Source organism: Lactuca sativa, chromosome 8 (genome assembly GCF_002870075.4).
Source record: "Lactuca sativa cultivar Salinas chromosome 8, Lsat_Salinas_v11, whole genome shotgun sequence".
Taxonomy (NCBI): Eukaryota; Viridiplantae; Streptophyta; class Magnoliopsida; order Asterales; family Asteraceae; genus Lactuca; species Lactuca sativa.
The window spans coordinates 297,292,493-297,313,192 of NC_056630.2; the positions used below are offsets into that span (position 1 = coordinate 297,292,493).

The 20,700-nt window shown below is 40.5% G+C and overlaps 2 protein-coding genes across 2 annotated transcripts; both read right to left on the reverse strand.

Moving 5' to 3' along the window:
• Nucleotides 1-6,259: 6,259 nt before the first annotated feature.
• LOC111895900 (protein FAR1-RELATED SEQUENCE 9-like) lies at nucleotides 6,260-6,859 on the reverse strand. The gene has a single exon (XM_023891946.1). The coding sequence runs from the start codon at nucleotides 6,857-6,859 to the stop codon at nucleotides 6,260-6,262; it is 600 nt and encodes a 199-aa protein (XP_023747714.1).
• A 258-nt stretch (nucleotides 6,860-7,117) lies between these two features.
• On the reverse strand, nucleotides 7,118-7,549 carry LOC111895901 (protein FAR1-RELATED SEQUENCE 3-like). The gene has a single exon (XM_023891947.1). The coding sequence runs from the start codon at nucleotides 7,547-7,549 to the stop codon at nucleotides 7,118-7,120; it is 432 nt and encodes a 143-aa protein (XP_023747715.1).
• Between the last annotated feature and the right edge of the window lie 13,151 nt (nucleotides 7,550-20,700).

Below are 20,700 nucleotides of genomic sequence, written 5' to 3' on the forward strand. Positions count from 1 at the left end.
CAACTTACACGGCCAGGTTTTGCGACTTGGCGGCTATGTGTCCCAACATGATCCCCTCTGAAAACAAAAAGATCGAACGATACATCTGGGGTTTAATGCCCCCGTATCAAGGAAATGTTCTAGCCTCACGTCCTACCACCTTCGACAACGCCAAGGAATTGGCCCAGAGGCTAATCAATCATGAAGTCTCTTCCACTCCCGCAACAACTACAACTACCACTGCACCACCCGATTCAGCTGACAAAAAGAGAAAGCGTTGGGATAAGAAGAAAGGCAAGAAAACTCAAACCTCCTCTAAGGATCAACAAATTGTGGCGGTCCATGCTGCCACCACTCCAGCCACTCCTGCACCGACAAAAGCTTATGTTGGGAACCTGCCCAAGTGTCCCAAGTGCCCTTTCCACCACAACGGCCCATGCCATGAATTGAAGTGTTCCAACTGCGGCCGAAGGGGCCATACTGTCCGATTTTGAAGGGCCCCGCCCAAACCTATCTCACAAGTTCCAGGTTCGGGAGTGACCCAGACTTGTTATGGCTGCGGTGAAGCTGGTCATTTCAAGAAAAACTGTCCGAAGGCTGGGAACACTGGAGGAACTGGAAGACTACTCGCTATTGGTCACAACGAGGCAATAGCGGATCCCATAGTAGTCACGGGTACATTTCTTCTCAACAACTCTTATGTCTGTGTCTTATTCGATAGTGGTGCAGAAAGAAGCTTCATAAACCAAAACTTTAAAAACCTACTTAAACAATCCCCACAACCACTAAAAGAAACATTTGTCGTAGAAATGGCTAACAGGTAGACCGAAAGCTCTAATGAATCTACATAGGTTCTACCCTCACGTTAGAAGATCACTCATTTCCAATCGATCTTATACCAGTCTCAATCAAGAATTTCGATGTCATTGTTGGTATGGACTGGTTGAGTCTTCATCGTGCCGATATCCTATGCTTCGACAAAGCCATTCGCCTGAATCTTCCAAATCACGAAACTCTATTGATCTATGGAGACAAATCCGGTACGAGCCTTCGTATCGTCTCCAGTATTTAGGCCCAGGAATACTTGCGTAAGGAATATCGCGCCTTTCTTTCTCACATCGTCGACACAAGTCAGAAAGTGAAAGATCCAAAAGACATCCCCGTTGTATGTGATTTTCTAGAAAACATAGGATTTTCTAGAGTTTTCTACTAATTATAAATGTACATTTCAGCATTTCACACTATATATTCTAATACATTTTATAGATTAACCACACTAAATTCTTATGAACTCACCAGCTTTATGCTGATACTCGTTTTCAAAATAACTTGTATCCTCAGGTCAAAGATAGACAGGTACAGGTGCAACATTTTGGAGAAGATGAAGCATACAAGATCCATCTCTTATTTTTGTATTACTTTTGGTGTCTATTGAAACTTTACAGAACACACTTGTAATTAAACTCACTATGTAATGAAATGGTTGTATGTTTCTTGTTTTTACTATTATGCAATTGTGATGATACTGTACATGACGTCCTCCACCCCAAAATGTATTCCACCGTTATCGGTTTTGGGGTGTGACATAGTTGTTTGGGCTCCTATTTGTGGTGATTGACGAGACAAAGTAGGGCCTTCGAAGAATATCTGCAAAATGTTTCCGCTATCCATTCAATGTTGTTATTCATACTCAATCCCTCATGCTTCAACGATTCTTCTAGTGACTAATTACCAGTGGTAGAATTATGGACTCCTACGTTGCTAAATTGCTCATGTTTTATGGCAATCTTCCCTAATTAATCTGTATGCTTATTTCTCCGTCTCGTTTATTATTATTTTCTTTTCCAAAATTGCTATTTACTTGTATTTGAAGTTAGATTGTTAGGGTTTTGCAACCTAACTTTGATACAAATTCATTTGTATTTTTCAATGTTAACATCAATTTTGGTTTTGAATTTAGATTTCATAGTCATAACATGTAGATTTGAATATGTACAGGAATGAGTATTTTGAGATTCAGCAATCAAAATTATCAACAATAAAACCTAGATCATCGCTCCTTGGTAATCCTAGACTCCTTTCCTAGTTGAAAAGTTTGAAAAGGTTGGCTATTGATCTTTTGAGGTAAATGTATTATATTTTTTTTTCCTTTTAGTTTATTGGAATCTGATTCATATTGGTTGGACAACATCATCTTCTATTAGTTTAAGCTAAATATCTGATTAAAGGATTAAAATCCTTTAAGGCCTTTGTAGGATGTAATAATTTTAGCTAAATATCTGATTATATGATTAAAAGATTAGAATCCTTGAAGTCCTTTGTAGGTTGTTCTACTTTAAATTAATGACAGTTCATGACCATTGCATTTTTTTATTACAGGGTTAAATGTGTCTTTTTAGTTACTTGATGAATAATGAGATTATAAGTCCAATTCAATTAAATAGTTGTGTTTGGTTTACTTAGATCCATCATTTGGGAATTCTACATGCTTTATTTCACATATGAATATATTGAAAGTAGCTAATAAATAGGCTTGATGCTTGGAGATTCTCACAGACACAGTAACTGTTGCTTTTACAGTATGTACTTGTATGTTTTTTTCAAGCTGTTTATACTTAATCTCTTATGATCACTTTTTATCCCTTTTTAGTGCTATTCACAAACATAACTATGATGATATAGCAAAGAATATGAGCAAACTCTTACTAAACTAATAGGGTTTTATTAAACAGATCAAGAATGGTCATACTTTCTTTGTTAATGTTTACTATGATTGGTATTTGGTATAGTTACTACTTGATATGGTTATACTTTTTCTTTTTATTGTAATTAACATTCTTTACTTTGTATATGGTTTATTTTGAAAGTTGGATTTGCCCCCCCTAGTTCAAATGTCCGTGTTCCGCCCTTGATTGGAAGTTTGATATTTGAAGAATGGAGACTAATTCATTTGAGTCAAAGTTCATTTATGATTCAGTTTGAGTATGTGTTTCCACAAAATGTCAATGATTGTGAATCTCAAATGGTTTACATTTGCAACTATATTAAAAGAAGCCCACCAGGTGTTCGACAAAATGTCATCTCCTATAATAACATTATTTTTCATTTTTTATGTGAATCTCAAATGGTTTTTCATTTGCAACATTGTTTCTGGTTGGTGCATTTCTATTGTATATATGTATCTAAGAATTAGTCCATAACAAATATAAATCGCAAGTGAGTAAGTGTCTAGGAAGCCTGACTAGGAACACATAGTCTTGGAACCATGGGTGTGTGTGGCAGGTGCACCTCTTTATGTGTTCTTTTGAATCATATTTATGGTATATATTGATTTATTGTCAAAGGTTCAGCGGGCTCTAGAAACTATTGTGAGTCCTTTAACACCAATTCCTCATGCAAAACTACATGTAAATGAGGTTCAACCAGCTTTGATGAACACTGACCTTTTATCAAGAGATGGACAAAGCATTTCTCTTCTTTTAAGCTTGTTTGTAAGGCTTCTAATCTTGATATTTTTTACCTCAGGAAATGAATTCTTGATTTTTTTTGGTTTGTGATTGGTAATCAAGTGTCTTTACAGGGAGAGGGTGACTTTTATATAAGATATTATATGCTTCAACTTTTGACTGCCCTTTTTAAAAAATTCCCCCATTAGGTATGTGTCATACACAATTTTTCTTTGTTCTTTTTAGCTTTTATTTCATATACTAAGGTCTCCTTCAGGTGACAGGAAGTCATTCTTACAATCCCATGAAGTAGAGGTAATCTTTTTCCCCTATTTAGTGCCAAATTTTTTATTTAACTATAAAGTTACATTACTTTCTGTCTCCTGTCTATTGACCTTTGATTGCTATACTAGGAAATCCAAAAAATCTTGGTCTTTGAGAGTGCTTTTGATATGATTTTCAATATCATTAAAATAGAGGGAGGTTCAGAAGGTGGTGTTGTCCGGCTGATTAGTTGACTCTCCTTCAAATCAATGGTTTCTTGTTGTTTTTTGTCAACTTATTATGCCATAATATTGAATCTGTTTCAATATTTTATTTTCAGGCTTTAATAGATGTCACATGGTGTTTCTTGATTGCTCCCTCAAATCAAAAAAGACTGATTTGCCCTCACACTTCATAAAGCATTGACATATTGAAAGATGCAGTTTAGTTATCTTCATATTTACCTTTCCATGGATTCTCAGTAGAAGATTTGATTAGGGACTACCATGTTACCTAAACTCCAATGCAGATGGTGAAAAATGAAGCACATATGTACAAACACCAAAGTATGTTGACATACCTTTTATTGTTCTAATGAATTTTGAGTGTAAAACTAACTTTCGAGATTTTTAATGAAATATAAGTCATTAAATTTCCAGATTTTCTAGTTGGTTGTATGATGTGTTTGTTAAATAAGATTATGAATAATGATATACCTTCATACTTTTTTTTTTTCACAAAATAGCCTCAAATTTCAGTTTTTTCAAAAAATAGCCTCAAATTTTCATTTTTTTCACATAATGGCCGCATACTTTCTTTTCTCACAAAATAGCCACAAATTTTCGTTTTTTTTTTTTTTTTGTCTCAAACAAGTCTCATACTTTTTTTTATCACAAAATTACCTCCAATTTCAGTTTTTTCAAAAAATAGCCTCAATTTTTCGTTTTTTTTCACATAATGGCCTCATACTTTCTTTTTTTCACAAAATAGCCACAAATTTTCGTTTTTTTCTCAAACAAGGCTCATACTTTCTTTTTTTTTTATCACAAAATAGCCTCAAATTTCAGTTATTTCACAAAATAACCTCAATTTTTTGTTTTTTCACATAATCGCATCATACTTTCTTTTTTTCACAAAATAGCCACAAATTTTCGTTTTATTTTTTCTCAAACAAGCCTCATACTTTCATTTTATCACAAAATTGCCTCAAATTTAAGTTTTTTCACAAAATAGCCTCAATTTTTTTTCACATAATGGCCTCATACTTTTTTTCTCAAACAAGCCTCATACTTTCTTTTTATCACAAAATAGCCACAAATTTCATTTTTTTTTCACAAAATAGCCTCAATTTTTCGTTTTTTTTCTCAAACAAGCCTCATACTTTCTTTTTTTATCACAAAATAGCCTCAAATTTTAGTTTTTTTTTTTCACAAAATAGCCTTAAATTTTCGTTTTTTTTTCACAAAATAGCCTCATACTTTCTTCTTTTCACAAAATACCATCGTATTTTTGTTTTTGTCACAAAATACCCTCATAATTTTGTTTTTTCACAAAATACCATTATACTTCCATTTTTTTTCATAAAATACCATCATACTTCTGTTTTTTTTCACAAAATACCCTCATAATTTCGTTTTTTCACAAAATATCGTCGTACTTCCGTTTTTGTCACAAAAAACCCTCGTAATTTCATTTTTTTCACAAAATACTATCGTACTTCCATTTTTTCACAAAATACCCTCATAAATTTGTTTTTTCATAAGATACCATCATACTTCCATTTTTTTCACAAAATACCCTCATAAATTTGTTTTTTCATAAAATACCATCATACTTCCGTTTTTTTCACAAACAATCAGCAAATTTCATTCGAAAACATTTAAATTGTTAAGAAACATCAATAACTTCTAGATTATTCATAGTTTCATACATTGTTTGTATCTAAAACATGAAAAATATGCAGTTAACCAAAAAACTGTCATGAAGCATCTAGTTTTTCTTTTACCCATAGAAACAACACATCCCATCATTATGTCTCTTTCAACGATTCATTCGCCTGATACATGAAAAAAATAAAAAAATGTTAATATAATCATTAGAGTTCTTAATCATGACAACTAAATTATTATTATAATTACCTTTGTTTTTGAACAACTAGTAGCATAATGACCCAATCCTTGACAGTATGAGCATGTTCGTTTTTTAGGGGCTTCTAAAGATGACTTGATTCTACTTGCAAGTTTAGGACACCCTTTTGTAGTAATTGGACCAAGAGGATCACGGATAAATAAATGTGGCACCATATCTACTTGTGAAGCTCCCATACAAGAACTTTGATATGCATTCTCCAAAGACATAGAGTTTTTTCGATTTGCTTGATCATTCAAAAGACTTATCAATATCGTATTGAGTTTTTGTATCTCCGAAGGGGAGTCCCTTGCTTGTTCAATTATTTTAGTAAAATTCGAACGAAGACAAAAAAATGTGTAGGCACTAACTCCATTTTCATTATTTATTTCTCCGAGTCCGATACTAACATTACCCAGTTTGTAGCTAGCATCAAGGGTCCATCACGGTAAAATATATTGATTTGGCAGTTCTTGAACATGCTTCTTCTTCATCACATATAAGCTATGTTTGCATAAAATCTCATTTGTCTCATACATAGAACACGAACATGTGATACTGACTTGATTTAAAGAACAAAAGGTAACAATACACCAATATTTGTTATCAACATCCAATTGCCCAACTCTATATGTGCTTTCTTCTGTAGTTTTTGTTATGGTGTCATGAGTCAAATTGGTAATAGCTTCGGTCCATTCTTTTTTGAAAGTATCAAACATCTTTCTAGTATAAAATTGACCTGCTTTTGCTTTGATTGGATGCACTAAAGAAAGTATTGGTCTCGAGTTCATAGTCTTGAAGTCTTCATCTTCTTCAGCAGCCCTTCGTGACTCAACTGCTTTGTCATATTGTACAATGAATTCATTTAACATGGTCCTCGAGTTAACAAATCCATCAAAAAATGAATTGATACTCTCACTTCGTCCGGTTGTGGTCATACCAGCAAAGAAAATATCCTTCAAGAAGGGTTTAGCCCAATGTATACGTTGGTTATACATGTCATTAAGCCAACAATTGCTTTTCACTTCATACTTAATACGCATATCTTCCCATGTTGCTTCAAATTATTCAACAGTGTCACTATTTACCCATTGTTTGCGCGTTTCTTGAAAATCAATGTAACGGGAAACATACGATCGAAGGTGCTCAGTTTCATGCTTCCTAATATGCCATGAAGAAAAGCGATGTCGAGTCTTTGGAAACACTTTTCTTATTGCATTTCCCATAGCTTTATCTTGATCGGTAATAATTGCCTTCGGATACTTGCCAAACGTACATTTGAGGAAATGTTCAAATAACCATTAAAATATCTCTTCCTTTTCATTTTCAAGCAATACACCACCAAAAAGTATAGACTGCCCATGATGATTCACCCCAGTAAAGGGAGCAAAAGGCATCTTGAATTTGTTAGTCATATAAGTGACATCAAACACAACAACATCTATGAATTTTGTATAGGCATCTCTTGATCTACCATCAGCCCAAAAGATATTTCTAGGATACCCATCATCAGACAAATCCAAGACAAAATATTGGTCATTGTCAAGTAATGTTTTATCTTGAAAATGTTTTATAAGTCCATACAAGTCCTTTCCTCTATGTTGTTTTCGATGCCCAGATAAAACATCAACACATTGCTTTGAAGTTACATCAACTACATTTGAGGTTTTCAGTGTATTAACAACCTTTTTATTCTGAGAAGGTTTCAACCCTTCTTGACCTAATTGCACCATAAGAGATTTACCAACTATTGGACTGTGAAAATTGCTATGAGATCAATGCTTCATCACCTTCGTAGGTATCATGGTCAAGTCGTGATTGAGTGTCATTAACGAGTCCACCAATCATTTTCCATCCTCTGGTCTTGTTATTCGAAGCATAGCTTGACATCCGGTTCTAACATCTCTACGACGTTTTTTCTCATTTTCACTTGAATCATTTTTCTCCATCCGTTTGAAACCTTCTTTATTGCATACATATATCTTCCGAAAAGGCTCATTTGTTTTAGGATTTTTAATTGTGTCATCTATACGTATACCAAAGCCATGCAAAAATGAATAATCATTATAAAATGTATAGGCATCATCAGGTGTATCAAAAACCTTTCCTAATTGATGGATTTTGGCCATATGAACATTCCTATGTGCACATGCAAACCCTAATGCTTGGATCTAGGTTTCTCTAATAAAACATGCTTTGAATCCAAGACTTCTAATGACTAATTAGGTACAAGAACAATACAAAATCAGATCTAGAAGTTTACCTTTGAATCTCTTGTTTGATCTTGTTGTCTTGAAGCTCTAGAGTCACAATTGTCACTCCTCTAATGTCTTACAAACACCAACTAGCAAGGAGGATGATTTGAGAGAGAGGTTAGGGAAGAAATCGGCCAGGGGTACTTTACTTTAGAAGAGATGCCGATTTCCCTTGCCAAAGGGGTCTATTTATACTTGTAAGGCTCCTAGGGTTTCACCCTTAAACCCTAGTTGGATAATCTTTCCTTAAAGCAATCAAAATCCTTTCCATAGATAAGCCTTGGACGAATTTGAGACTATCCCAAGCCCTAGAATTCGTCCATCCTATATCCAAGAAGGATTTACAGCCCAAAGTGTAACTATCAAACAATTGACAGTTTATACCCTCTTATTTAATTAATCTCCTTAAGTCACCAAATTAATACTAATTAATCTATGACTTATATTAATCAAATAAAAATATTATTATTCCTTATATTATTCTCATAATATATTAATAATATTTATTCTCTCATAATAAATCATCCTGTCAACACACTGTCAAGTTGCTATGGTGAAGGCAACCCAAAAGGACCATCCACAATCGGGTCAAATACTTGCCTAATATAGTTGCAGCCTTAGACACTATTCCAACACTAATATCCTTTCATCATCAGCATCATCTTCGTCAATTTCAATGTTCACACTGGAATCGTTAAGTTCTTCAGATTCATATGTTATTTCCACGAAATAGTTTGTGTCAACATTTTCATTTATATATGGTTCTATAGCCTAATCAGCTACTTCGGTTTCAAACACCATGGTCTGCATAAAACCACAAGTAAAAAACAATGAACTTGACGATATTAATGCCATGCCAATAACTTTTTAGAGATGGCCTAACTTTTTCATTATATCAAAATTCAAATGTAGTAAATTCAACTAAATTTGATCAAACAAAAGCAACATGGATAATAACAGAACATATAAAATAAAAATTCTATTGATAAACAATCGGAACAGAAACATATGCAAAATTAATATACTTATAATAATAATGACTTTTCTCGATTCAAGAATTGTTCGATCAAATACCACTTAAATTTCTAATAGAGGTCCCTAGTAGTTGAAAGTGAAATTATTGGTGAATTGTGAAACGTGCTATAGGAGTAACATTGACATTCACCTGTGTTATCCCTTTGAAATCATTTTTTTAAAGTCTTCTGTGAATTGAATTCTTCACGATTTCTGTGATTTCCGATTACAATCACTTGTAATTCCGATTTCTTTGAAATCTTTTTTGTGATTTCGTTCAAAATCTCATGGATTGTGAAACAGCTGATCAATCATAAAGAAATGACCATGAAATCATTTTTTAAGTCTTTTGTGAACTGAACTCTTCACGATTTCTGTGATTTCTGATTACAACAACTTCAAATTCTGATTTCTTTGAAATCTTTTTTGTGATTGATGTTAATTTTTTTTCGTTCAAAATCTCAGGGATTGTGAAGCAGAGCCGTTGATAGAAAAAAAAAAGAAATTAACCAATTGAATTCGCCAGTGAATAAGGAAACATGCATGGAAACCAATTTTTTTTTATTTTCAGAAAATTAAACCGTTTAACAAAAACTACGTAGTTTTGATAGTTTGGGTACCTAATCTTATATACCCTTAAGGGTATATTCACTTTTCCCATATATATATATATATATATATATATATATATATATATATATAAGCATTTACCCCTAAATGCTAAATTTTAAGAAGTATAACCCTTAAAACATCATGTACAATCACTTTATGCATTAAATCTTATCTCTGGAAGTCTTTGATTTAGTCCTTTAATCTTTGATGACGTCTTGGTGAATCCCGAGATCTTGGCAAAAAATCAAAAGTCAATGAATTGAGTTTGGTTCTTATCCCATCCTGATTTAATGGATTAATAGTTAGAATACCAAACTTTCCTTATTCTGAGTCCCTATCTCCTAATCTTGCACCATCTCCTCTTATATTTTACGTTGATGTGCTTCTACAGCTCCACAAACCCTGAGGCACTTCACCACCATCACTACCTCTCTAAAACCCTAGATCTTATATGTCATTGCAACTATCGCCGCCCTCTCCAGGTAACAATCATTGCATTTGTATCCCTTTCTTCCCCAAACCACCACAATTACTCACCACCCTCGATCATAAGCCTTTGTACCCCCACCACTTCCCCTATCTCTCTCTGTTAGATTCTTCCTCTCCCCTATAAAAAGGTTTAAGTTTCGTACTGTAAAGATCACCTTCCGAGGTATAAATTTATTTAGATTCTCAAGTTTTATGTTGGGTTATAATTGAATTGTTTATAGGATTGGGCCTCTTTGATTTGGGCTGAGCCTTAGTCTGCCCATAAGCCGTACGCGGGGCGTAAACCCGTTGTACACTAGGCGTCGCAATTAAATGAAGCGTGGGGAGGAGAAGCGTACGCACAGCGTACCATATGGTACACCCAGCGTACACGGCCAGGGAAACAACCCTAATTTTAGGGGTTTAAGGCTATATAAACCGCACTATAGCCTCCTTCCCTGTGAGTGTTTGTGAGTGTTTCAAGGAAAGGAAGTAGTGTAGAATGAAGTGAAGAAGTTGGAGAAGAATCTTGAGCTTAGGGATTTGGACTTTGCACCCTCTTGGTCAACAAAGGAAGGTATAGAGTTCTGAACTTTCTTCCTCTTTCCTTCTAGATCTAGGTTATGGAAGTTTGGACCTTTTTAAGTCCAAAGGTTGAGTCTTGATCTTGTAAGTCAGTTTTGGAGTTTCGATTGCCATCCTTAAGGCTTAGAAACATCTTCCTAGCAATAAAGTTGCAATCTTTGTGGCTTATATGGAACCATGCATGAGATCTTGTTAGCTCCATGGAAGTAGAATGTTATTTTTGGAAGTTTGAGCCTTTATGAGACTTGTAAGCCATCAAGTAAGCAACTTTATGGCTTAAGACATGGAACAAGCTTAGGATCTGGATTTGTAGCTTCTGGATCAGATTAATAAGCACTTAATGAGATTTTGGCTTAATAGGGCTGTACACTGGGCGTACAAGGAGGTACGCGCCATGTACAAGCCAGCAGCCAATACGCTCAGCGTACCTTGGTGTACGCCCCGCGTACGCTACCAGTTTGGACTTTGAGCATTTGGGCCTCAGAGTGGGCTGTGTTTTGGACTTAGGGTCTTTGGGCGTTAGGAGTCATAAGAAGTCAGCAAATATGGGCCTTATAAAGGTGTTGGGCCTAGGGTAAGGCCCAATAGAGAGATTTGGGTCCAACGTAGAAATTAGGGCCATTAGTGGGCCTTTAGTGGGCCATTGGAGGTCTTAGAAGGAATTAAGGGTTTGGGGCCATGTCTGTGACCCACACCATAGCAGGGGTAAAGTGGTCATTTTACCCTGAGATTAGTTATTAGTATTTGATTTAGTGTTTATGGGATTTGTAGCCGGGGAGTTCCGGAGCAGCAGTCAGACAGTCTCAATTTTAACACCCCAGCAACCAACATTACGAGGTGAGTTTCCTTCTAGTAGGAACGGGTCTACAGCCACAATGTCGGCCCATTTAATTAGTCGTAGTTCCGGTCCTTGGTCCGATGCAGTAGTATATATGCTTGATGTCTTAATGATTCATGCATGTTTTGTTATGAGTAGTAGGTCGGGCACGCCCGATACAGAATGTGATTATGCTATACGTTTATGATTTGTTATATCCAGTTACTCCGGACATCGGTCTGATGCCGGGCGGGGCCCGATGTACTGGGCGGGGCCCATGTTATTCCGGACTTCAGTCTGACGCTGGGTGGGGCCCAAGTTATTCCGGACTTCGGTCTGATGTCGGGCGGGGCCCAGTATGTGTTATCTGTATTATGGTATGATATGTGGTAGTTTGGGGGAGCTCACTAAGCTTTGTGCTTACAGTTTCAGTCTTGGTTTCAGGTACTTCCGCAAGCAAAGGGAAGAGCTCGGGATGATGGCATTGCACACACCACAGTTTCAGCTTTTGTCCTGGGAGTTCATTGCAGTTACCATGTTATGTTGATACAATTCTTTTGTCATGACACATCTATTATAACTTTTGGGGATTTATGACGTACGATTTCATGATATATTATAAATGGTTAATATCTTTATTATTATTTAAACAAAAATTTTTGGGTCGTATTTGGGGTTGTTTCAAGTTGGTATCAGAGCCTTGGTTTGAGGGATTCGGGCGCACTCCCGAGTGTGTCTGAACTCAAACTAAGGAAGTGGTATAAAATTTTCAAGAGAAAAACCATGGGTACAAAAGAATTTTGGGAAAAGAAAACAATTTTAGAAAAAGTATAAAGAAAGGAGTTTTTGAAAAAGCGGAAAGAGTTTTGAAAAGAGAAAAGGGTGTGGTGCATGCAATCAGCCGAGCTCAAGCAAGTACTCCCAAATTACCCATACAAGTTTATTTTATGATTGTCAGTTCCAGTTTCAGTAGAACAGCATGCTAGAATAGGACTAAGGGTCTAGAAGGATGCCTTATGTGCCTGCTATATGTGTTTCAACCTTATGAGAATCGCATGCTAGTATTGAGTAGACAGTAGTACGATAGCCTGTTTAGGTTATGCCTGATAGTATGAGCTTAGCATTGTATGCTAGTACAGTTTCTCGTTATGAGAATAGATTTGCTTGAGTAGTTTCCTGTGCCTGATTGTTGCTTGCTTTGTGCTTTGTAGGACTCTGAGTGATGGGAGTTAGCCGTTAGGTGAATACGTCACGTCACATGTGATCAGGGTTGAATAATCTCAGAGTGTTGGATTTGGCCCTATTGCACAGCTCTTGTTTGAGTCTAACCGTTGTAGGGACGAGTCTTTTACTCGAAGGATTATCTGAGCCTCGTCACATGTGATGGTATTCAGGTGATGGCTAATTATCATTACGAAGAGGCCTTCAGCAGCTGAGGACTAGATTGGGTGGAGTCAGAAAATTCCTTAGGGCAAGCCTAGGATGAGAGTAGCAGAGATTAGTAGCAGTAAAAGTGACTTGGTGGAGTCGAGGCAGTACTTGAGGAAAGTACGGATAGATGTGGAAAGTAATATAGGCCCGTACTACTGAAAACAGAGGATCCGTACTTGAACCAAGGAAAGCTGAGATGAGACCAGGAAACTTGCGGTAGTAGCGATTCCTCGAAATATATCAGTGTCTCTGATGTTTGTCGTGATGTGTTTTTAGAATGGTGGTTTTACGCCCTAGACCAGCAGTCGGCAGTTCAGGTGCCGGAGAGGGATTAGGACCAGGCCCGGAGGCCGAGCAGTTGGACGAGCAGACTAGGGAGTTTCTCTCTTCAGAGATTACTCGCATCATACTTGAGCAGACTCCTGTGATCTTTGGTTCAATCAAGGAGGGTATTTTAGAGCTGATGGACGAGAGGTTGAGCACTTTCCGTGTTGAGGTGGCGGCTATGATGGGGCCGCGCACACTCACCTTAAGGGAGTTTCGGGCTTGTAAAGCTCCAGATTACCATGGGGCGCGAGACCCCATTGTGATTACCATGTGGTTGGTGTATGTCGCCAATGCATTCCGCACCAGCAGATGTCCCGAGGGGGACAAGGTCAGACTAGCATCCTGTCTTTTGAAGGACATGGCATGAGATTGGTGGGAGGAGATTGGGCATGTTATCGGAGATGACGCAGCTATTGATGCGATGACCTGGGCCGATTTTTCTACCATGTTCTGGGCGGAGTTTGCACCGGTTATCGAGGTGCAGTAGTTAGCCAGGGAGTTTCAGGATCTCACCCAGACTACAGAGACAGTGGCGGAGATTACCGCCAAGTTTAGGGAGAGGGCTCTTCTCGTTCCTCAGTACGCAGCTGATGAGGAAATGAAGAAGGCCCGTTATCATGAGATGTTGCGGAGTGATATCCGCCATTTTGTGAGCCAGTCCAGCTGTAAAACGCTAGATGACATGACGGCTAGGGCTCATGAGAGAGAGATTGATCTAGAGATGGAGAAGAAGAGGAAGCCAGAGGCGGTATCTGGCACTGGGAGTTCGGGAAAAAAGCCCAAGGTGTCGGATCATAGGTCCAGGGGACAACAGAGCCACAATCGGTGTGGCAAGTGTGGGAGAGTGCACGATGGGGTGTGCAAGGCAGCGAGTCCCAACTGCTTTAAGTGCAGCCGGACTGGGCACATGAGCAGAGATTATACAGCTACTACTACCACCACCACATCAACAGATCTGATTTGCTTTCATTGCAATCAGAAGGGACATAAAAAGACCCAGTGTCCAAGCTAAGCCACAGCAGGGAAGGTATCGGCACCTGCCCCTGCTACTTTGAGGATTACGAACGGTCGTCAGGTCCGAGCTGAGGCGCCAGTGGCGAAGAGTAGACCTTTTCAGATGACAGCAGAGGAGGCGCGAGTGACTCCTGACATGGTGACGGGTATGTATTTCTCCCTTATCTCTACATTTATTATTGAATGTTTCTAATGTTATATATGTATTTGCGTATAGGGTCGTTCTTAGTGAACGGCATCTCAGCTACAATATTGTTTGATTCGGGGGCTACCCGATCATTCGTGTCTCTTGCGATTAGCAAGAGGTTTAGCAGAGCTCCAGGGGAGCTGGATTGTCCACTTGAGGTTGAGATAGCAACTGACAGGACCGTTAGGGTTGCGAGAGTACACGGAGGATGTTCCCTTCAGTTGTTCGATGAGCAGTTTCCGGTAGACTTAGTCCCTATTCCCCTGCGAGGGAATAAGGTCATAGTAGGCATGGATTGGCTGAGCCCCAATGGGGCGGTGATAAATTGTGAGCTACAGTTAGTGAGGGTTCGCACTCCTAGTAGGGGAGAGTTAGTGATTCAGGGAAAGAAGCCACAGCGCGGACCAGTTCTGTGTTCAGCAGCGAGAGCGAGGCGCTATTTCCAACAGGGTTACACCGGTTATATTGCCTATGTTTTAGATGCCCGGGAGAAGGGCAAGACTACGGTTGACGATGTTCCAGTAGTGCGAGACTAACCGGATGTATTTCCAGAGGATTTGCTTGGAATACCTCCCGAGAGATAGGTCGAGTACAGGATTAACCTGATCCCTGGTGCGGCTCCGATAGCCAAGGCACCGTATCGGTTGGCTCCCCCAGAGATGTAGGAGTTTTCTATGCAGCTGCAAGAGCTGCTGGACAAGGGTTTTATCAGGCCGAGCAGTTCGCCCTGGGGAGCACCGTATGTGTATAGACTACCGGGAGTTGAATAAGGTGACGGTGAAGAATCGTTACCCACTTCCGAGGATAGATGACTTGTTTGATCATCTTCAGGGAGCATCTTGGTTCTCCAAGATTGATTTGCGCTCCGGGTATCATCAGATGCGGGTTAGGGATGAGGATGTGGAGAAGACTGCTTTCAGGACCCGCTATGGCCATTATGAGTTCGTGGTGATGCCTTTTGGGCTCACCAACGCTCCAGCCGCGTTCATGGACCTCATGAACTGCGTATGCAGGCCGATGCTGGACCGGTCTGTGATAGTATTCATAGATGACATCTTGGTTTATTCCAAGACGCAGGAGCAGCATGAGGAGCACCCGAGGGAGGTGCTAGAGACCTTGAGGAGGGAGAGGCTTTTCGCGAAGTTCTCCAAGTGCGAGTTCTGGTTGCGTGAGGTGCAGTTCTTTGGGCATCCCATCAACCAGAAGTGTATACTGGTAGATCCGGCTAAGATAGAGGGCGTGATGCAGTGGGAGGTTCCGAAGTCTCCATCAGAGATTCGGAGCTTCCTAGGTTTGGCAGGGTACTACAGGAGATTCATCCAGGATTTCTCCAAGATAGTTGTACCGCTCACCCGACTGACTAAGAAGTCGGCGGTGTTTTTCTGGGGGCCTGACTAGCAGGCAGCATTCGAGACCCTCAGACAGAGACTATGTGAGGCACCAATCCTTACCCTGCCAGAGGGAGTAGAGGATTTTGTAGTCTACTATGATGCTTCGATCAATTCTATGGGAGCAGTGTTGATGCAGCAAGGCCATGTGATACCTTACGCCTCTATACAGTTGAAGCCTCACGAGGCTAACTATCCTACGCATGATTTAGAGCTGGGGACAGTGGTGTTTGCCCTCAAGATTTGGAGATATTACCTTTATGGGGTCCATTGTACCATCTACATGGATAACAAGAGCTTAAGATATCTCATGGATCAGCCGAATCTTAACATGAGGCAGCGTCGGTGGTTAGATGTGGTGAAGGATTACAATTGTGATATCCTTTATCATCCAGGGAAGGCCAACGTGGTGGCTGACGCCCTGAGCCGCAAAACGGCAGCAGCCTCGATCAGGGATATATGTCTGAGGATGACAGTGACTACTCTATTGTTGGAGCAGATCAGATAGGCACAGGTCGAGGGCCTCAATGTAGCACCTGGTTCCTGGTATGTGAAATTTATCTAAGTGTTTTGCAATTTTAGCCTTGGATTCGGTGAGCTGTAGGCCCGACTCGCCGAGTAGAGACGGGATATGGAACACGTTTAAGTTGGCGACTCGGCGAGTCCATATTCTGGACTCGGCGAGTCCCCGCTGTCTGATGAAACCCTAATTCCAAGGGTTTGCACCCTATTTAAACCAACCTTATGCACCCCAAGCTCGCCCCCTTCACCCTCAGAGCTCCCTATATCGTCCAACCCTTGTTCCTTGTGAGATTGAAGTGCTTTGGTGTGTTTTCTTGAAGATTTTGAGAGAAAATGAGAGTAGATCAAGAAGAGAAGAAGGAGGCCAGACATCTTGGTGTTATTTCAGTGATTTCCTTGAGGTGTAACTCAGTTTCCCTCTGTTTTCATGCTTATAGTCCCTTATAGCTCCATTAAAGTCCTTCTTGAGCCATTTCCAAGCTTGGGTATGATTTACGGTCTGTAATCAGTTGATTAACCTTTAGATCTAGGTATGATTTAGGGTCAATCAAATGGATAGGGACTCGGCGAGTTGACAAGCCAACTCGGCGAGTCGAGTCAACTGGAAGTTGACTTTGACTTTGACTCTTAGCTTGGTTAGGGATAAATGGTCATTTTACACTGAGGTCGGTTAGCAGTATTTGACTGAGTGTTTTGTGGGATTTATAGCCGGAGGATTTTCGGGGCAGCAGCAGTAGAGGACAGTCAGTTCCCACGCAGATCAGCAGCTACTTTGAGGTGAGTTACCTTCTTGTGGCGATGGGTCTACGGCCACAATGCCGGCCCACCAGTAGGAATTGTATGGTAGATGTTTGTCTCTGTGATATTCATCTAGGGCTGCTGCTACCTGTGATATGTTATTGTGCTAGTATGATATGATGCTATGTGCTAGTGACAGTAGGGGGAGATAGTCCCCCAGAATACTGGTCGATAGGGCCGAAGGGGCAGTCGTGCCCACCCATGCTAGATAGATTGTGTGATATATGTGTTATGTGGTCGTAGTAGGGGGTGAAATAGTCCCCAGTATCCGGTCGAGAGGACCGAAGGGGTGGGTCGGGCACCCAGATATGCCTGACAATATATGTATGTTATGTGATTGTATGGTATGTGGTATGTTGGGGGAACTCACTAAGCTTCGTGCTTATAGTTTTCAGTTTTGGTTTCAGGCAAGTTTCTAAATAACGTAAGGCGTGACTTGGCGGCAATGTCAAGCCTCAAGCTTTTCCGAGCCTTAGCAAGTCACGGCGTTTGTAAGGCGTGAATTAAGGCGGCAAATGTCTATATAATTAATATTTTTATATGTATTTTCAACTAGTATTTATTTTTATACACATATATCAGTTAAGGCGGCATTTTGGCAAAGCTTGGCGGCAAGTGCAAGACTTGGAGTTGTGGCGCGCCATGGCGGAGCCATGCCGAGCTTTTTAGAACCTTTGTTTCAGGTACCTCTTCTTCAAAGGGGAAGGAGCTGGCGCGGTAGTGGCACATCACATACATGCTTTGTATTCTGCAGTACGAGATCTTCCTGGGGATTTGTACTCCGACATTATTATCTTTTATTAAATGGTTTCCAGACACGCAACATCTTTTATGAGATGATATGATCGGTGAATGTTTTATTTCTAATGTTTTGCAAAGTCTATGTTTTAAAAATGAAATTTTTGGCTCGTATTTTTGGGAGGTTACAAGTTCGTATCAGAGCCCTGGTTTGAGAGATTTTGACACACCTTCGGGGGTGTCTGAACTCAAATCGAGGGATTAAAATTTTTTAAAGAAGAAAATATTTTCTAAAAAGCAAAGTAAAGAGTTTTAAGAAGGAACGAAGTGTGTGATGTGCGCGACCGGCCGAGCTCAAGTAAGTATTCCCCAAAGTACCCATACAAGCTTATGTTATGTTTATCAGTTTTAGTAGAACAACATGCTAGAATAGGACTAAGGATCTAGGGTGATGCCTTATGTGCCTGCTTTATGTGCTTCAGTGTATGAAAATTGGATGCTAGAATTGAGTACACGGCAGTAGGATAGCCTGTTTAGGCTATGCCTGATAGTATGAGTTTAGCATTGTATGTTAGTTCAGCTTCTCTCTATGAGGACGGATTTGCTTGTGATTGTTCCCTTTTGTCTGAATGTTGCTTGCTTTGTGCTTCGTGGGACTCTGAGTGATGGGAATTAGACATTAGGTGAATACGTCACGTCACATGTGATCAGGGTTGAATAATCTTAGAGTGCTAGATTTGGCCCTATTGTGCAGCTCTTGTCTGAGTCTAACCGTTGTAGAGCCGAGTCTGTTACTCGAAGGATTATCTGAGCCTCACCTCATGTGATGGTATTCAGGTAATGACTAATTGACATTACAAGGAGGCCTTCAGCAGCTGAGGACCAGGTAGGGTGGAGTTAGAGATTTTCCTGAGGCAAGCCTAGGATGAGTATAGCAGTGATCAGCGGTACTGAAAGGGACCTGGTGGAGTCAAGGCAGTCCTTGGAGAAGGTACGATAGATGTGGAAGGTAGTATGGGCCTGTACTACTAAAAGCAGAGGATCCATACCCGAACCGAGGAAGGCCAAGATAAGACCAAGGAACTTGTAGTAGGTGTGATCCCTCCAGAGGTATCAGTATCGCTAATGATTATTATTTATGTATTTCAGAATGGTGGTACTACGCTCGAGGCCAGCAGTTGGCAGTACAGGAGAGGGATCAGGTTCGGGATCAGGTTCTGAGCTAGTAGATGAGGGGCTACGTGAGTTCATCGCGTCAGAGATCACCAGAGGCATCCTTGAGTCAACCCCCATTATCTTTGGGTCGATCAAGGAATGGATAGTGGAGTTGATGGAGGATCGCCTCAGGGCATTCAGGAGCGACATGGAATCTGTCCAGTCGGGATCTCGCACACTGTCCTTCAGTTTTTCAGCTTGCCCTACCCTGGACTCTATGATTGCCAGGGCAAGGGAGAGGGAGATAGATCTGGAGCACATCCGGAAGAGGAAGGCGGAAGACGGGCATGTTATGGGGGCTTCGGGGAAGAAGCCCAAGGGACCAAATGCAGGGCCGAAAGGCCAACAGGGGCAGGGCCACTGCAAGAAATGCGGCAAGACGCACGAGGGAGCGTGCAAGTTGGGATCGTCAGGCTGCTACAAGTGCGACAAGTTAGGGCACTTCAGCAGGGATTGTACTGCCCCTGTACCTGTGATACAGACGTCGGAGTTGCTGTGTTTCCACTGCAACCAGAGGGGCCACAAGAAGGCCAATTGCCCCCAGTTGACAGCATAAGCGTCGGTTAAGGTGCCAGCTCCAGCTACCCTACGGATTACAGATGGCCGGCTGGGCAAGGCAGAGGCTCCAGTGGTGAGGAGTCGGGCGTTCCAGCTGACTACCGAGGAGGCACGCGCCACACCCGATGTGGTGATGGGTATGATTCTTTCCCTCTATCTTATTTTTATGATGTTATGATATTGATTTGTGCTCTGTGTATATGCGTTAGGATCGTTCCATGTGAACGGTATCCCTGTCCAGGTGTTGTTTGACTCGGGTGCCAACCGATCATTTGTTTCCCTTGTGCTTAGCAAGAGGTTTACTGAGTCTTTAGGTATGTTGGATTGCCCTTTAGAGTTAGAGATTGCCGATGATCGATCAGTGCGAGCGTCAGTAGTATTCAGGGATTGTGTTCTAAGGTTATTTGAGGAGTGCTATTTGGTGGATTTGGTTCCCATCCCATTGCGGGGGAACAAGGTGATTATAGGCATGGATTGGTTGAGCCCTAATGGGGAGGTGATAGATTGCGCACAATAGCTAGTGCGTATCAGGACCCCAAGTGGGGGAGAGTTGGTGATCCACGACGAGAGGCCACATCGTGGACCCGCAGTATGTTCAGCAGCGAGAGCTAGGCGCTACCTTCAACAGGGTTGCGCGGGATATGTCACGTACGTTATGGATACCCGGGAGACGGGTAAGGCGATAATGAGTGAGGTTCCAGTGGTGCGAGACTACACTGATGTGTTCCTGGAGGAGCTTCCTGGAATACCTCAGGAGCGTCAGGTAGAGTTTAGGATCGACCTAGTTCCTGGTGCGACTCCGATAGCCAAGGCACCCTATCGGTTGGCTCCTCCCGAGATGCATGAGTTGTCTACGCAGCTGCAGGAGCTATTAGACAAAGGATTTATTCGACCGAGTAGTTCACCCTGGGGAGCCCCGATCCTATTTGTGAAGAAGAAGGACGGGTCGCATCGG

Coding starts and splice junctions, on each gene's coding strand:
- LOC111895901 (XM_023891947.1), bottom strand. CDS start 7,549: ATGGTGCAATTAGGTCAAGAAGGGTTGAAACCTTCTCAGAATAAAAAG.
- LOC111895900 (XM_023891946.1), bottom strand. CDS start 6,859: ATGCGTATTAAGTATGAAGTGAAAAGCAATTGTTGGCTTAATGACATG.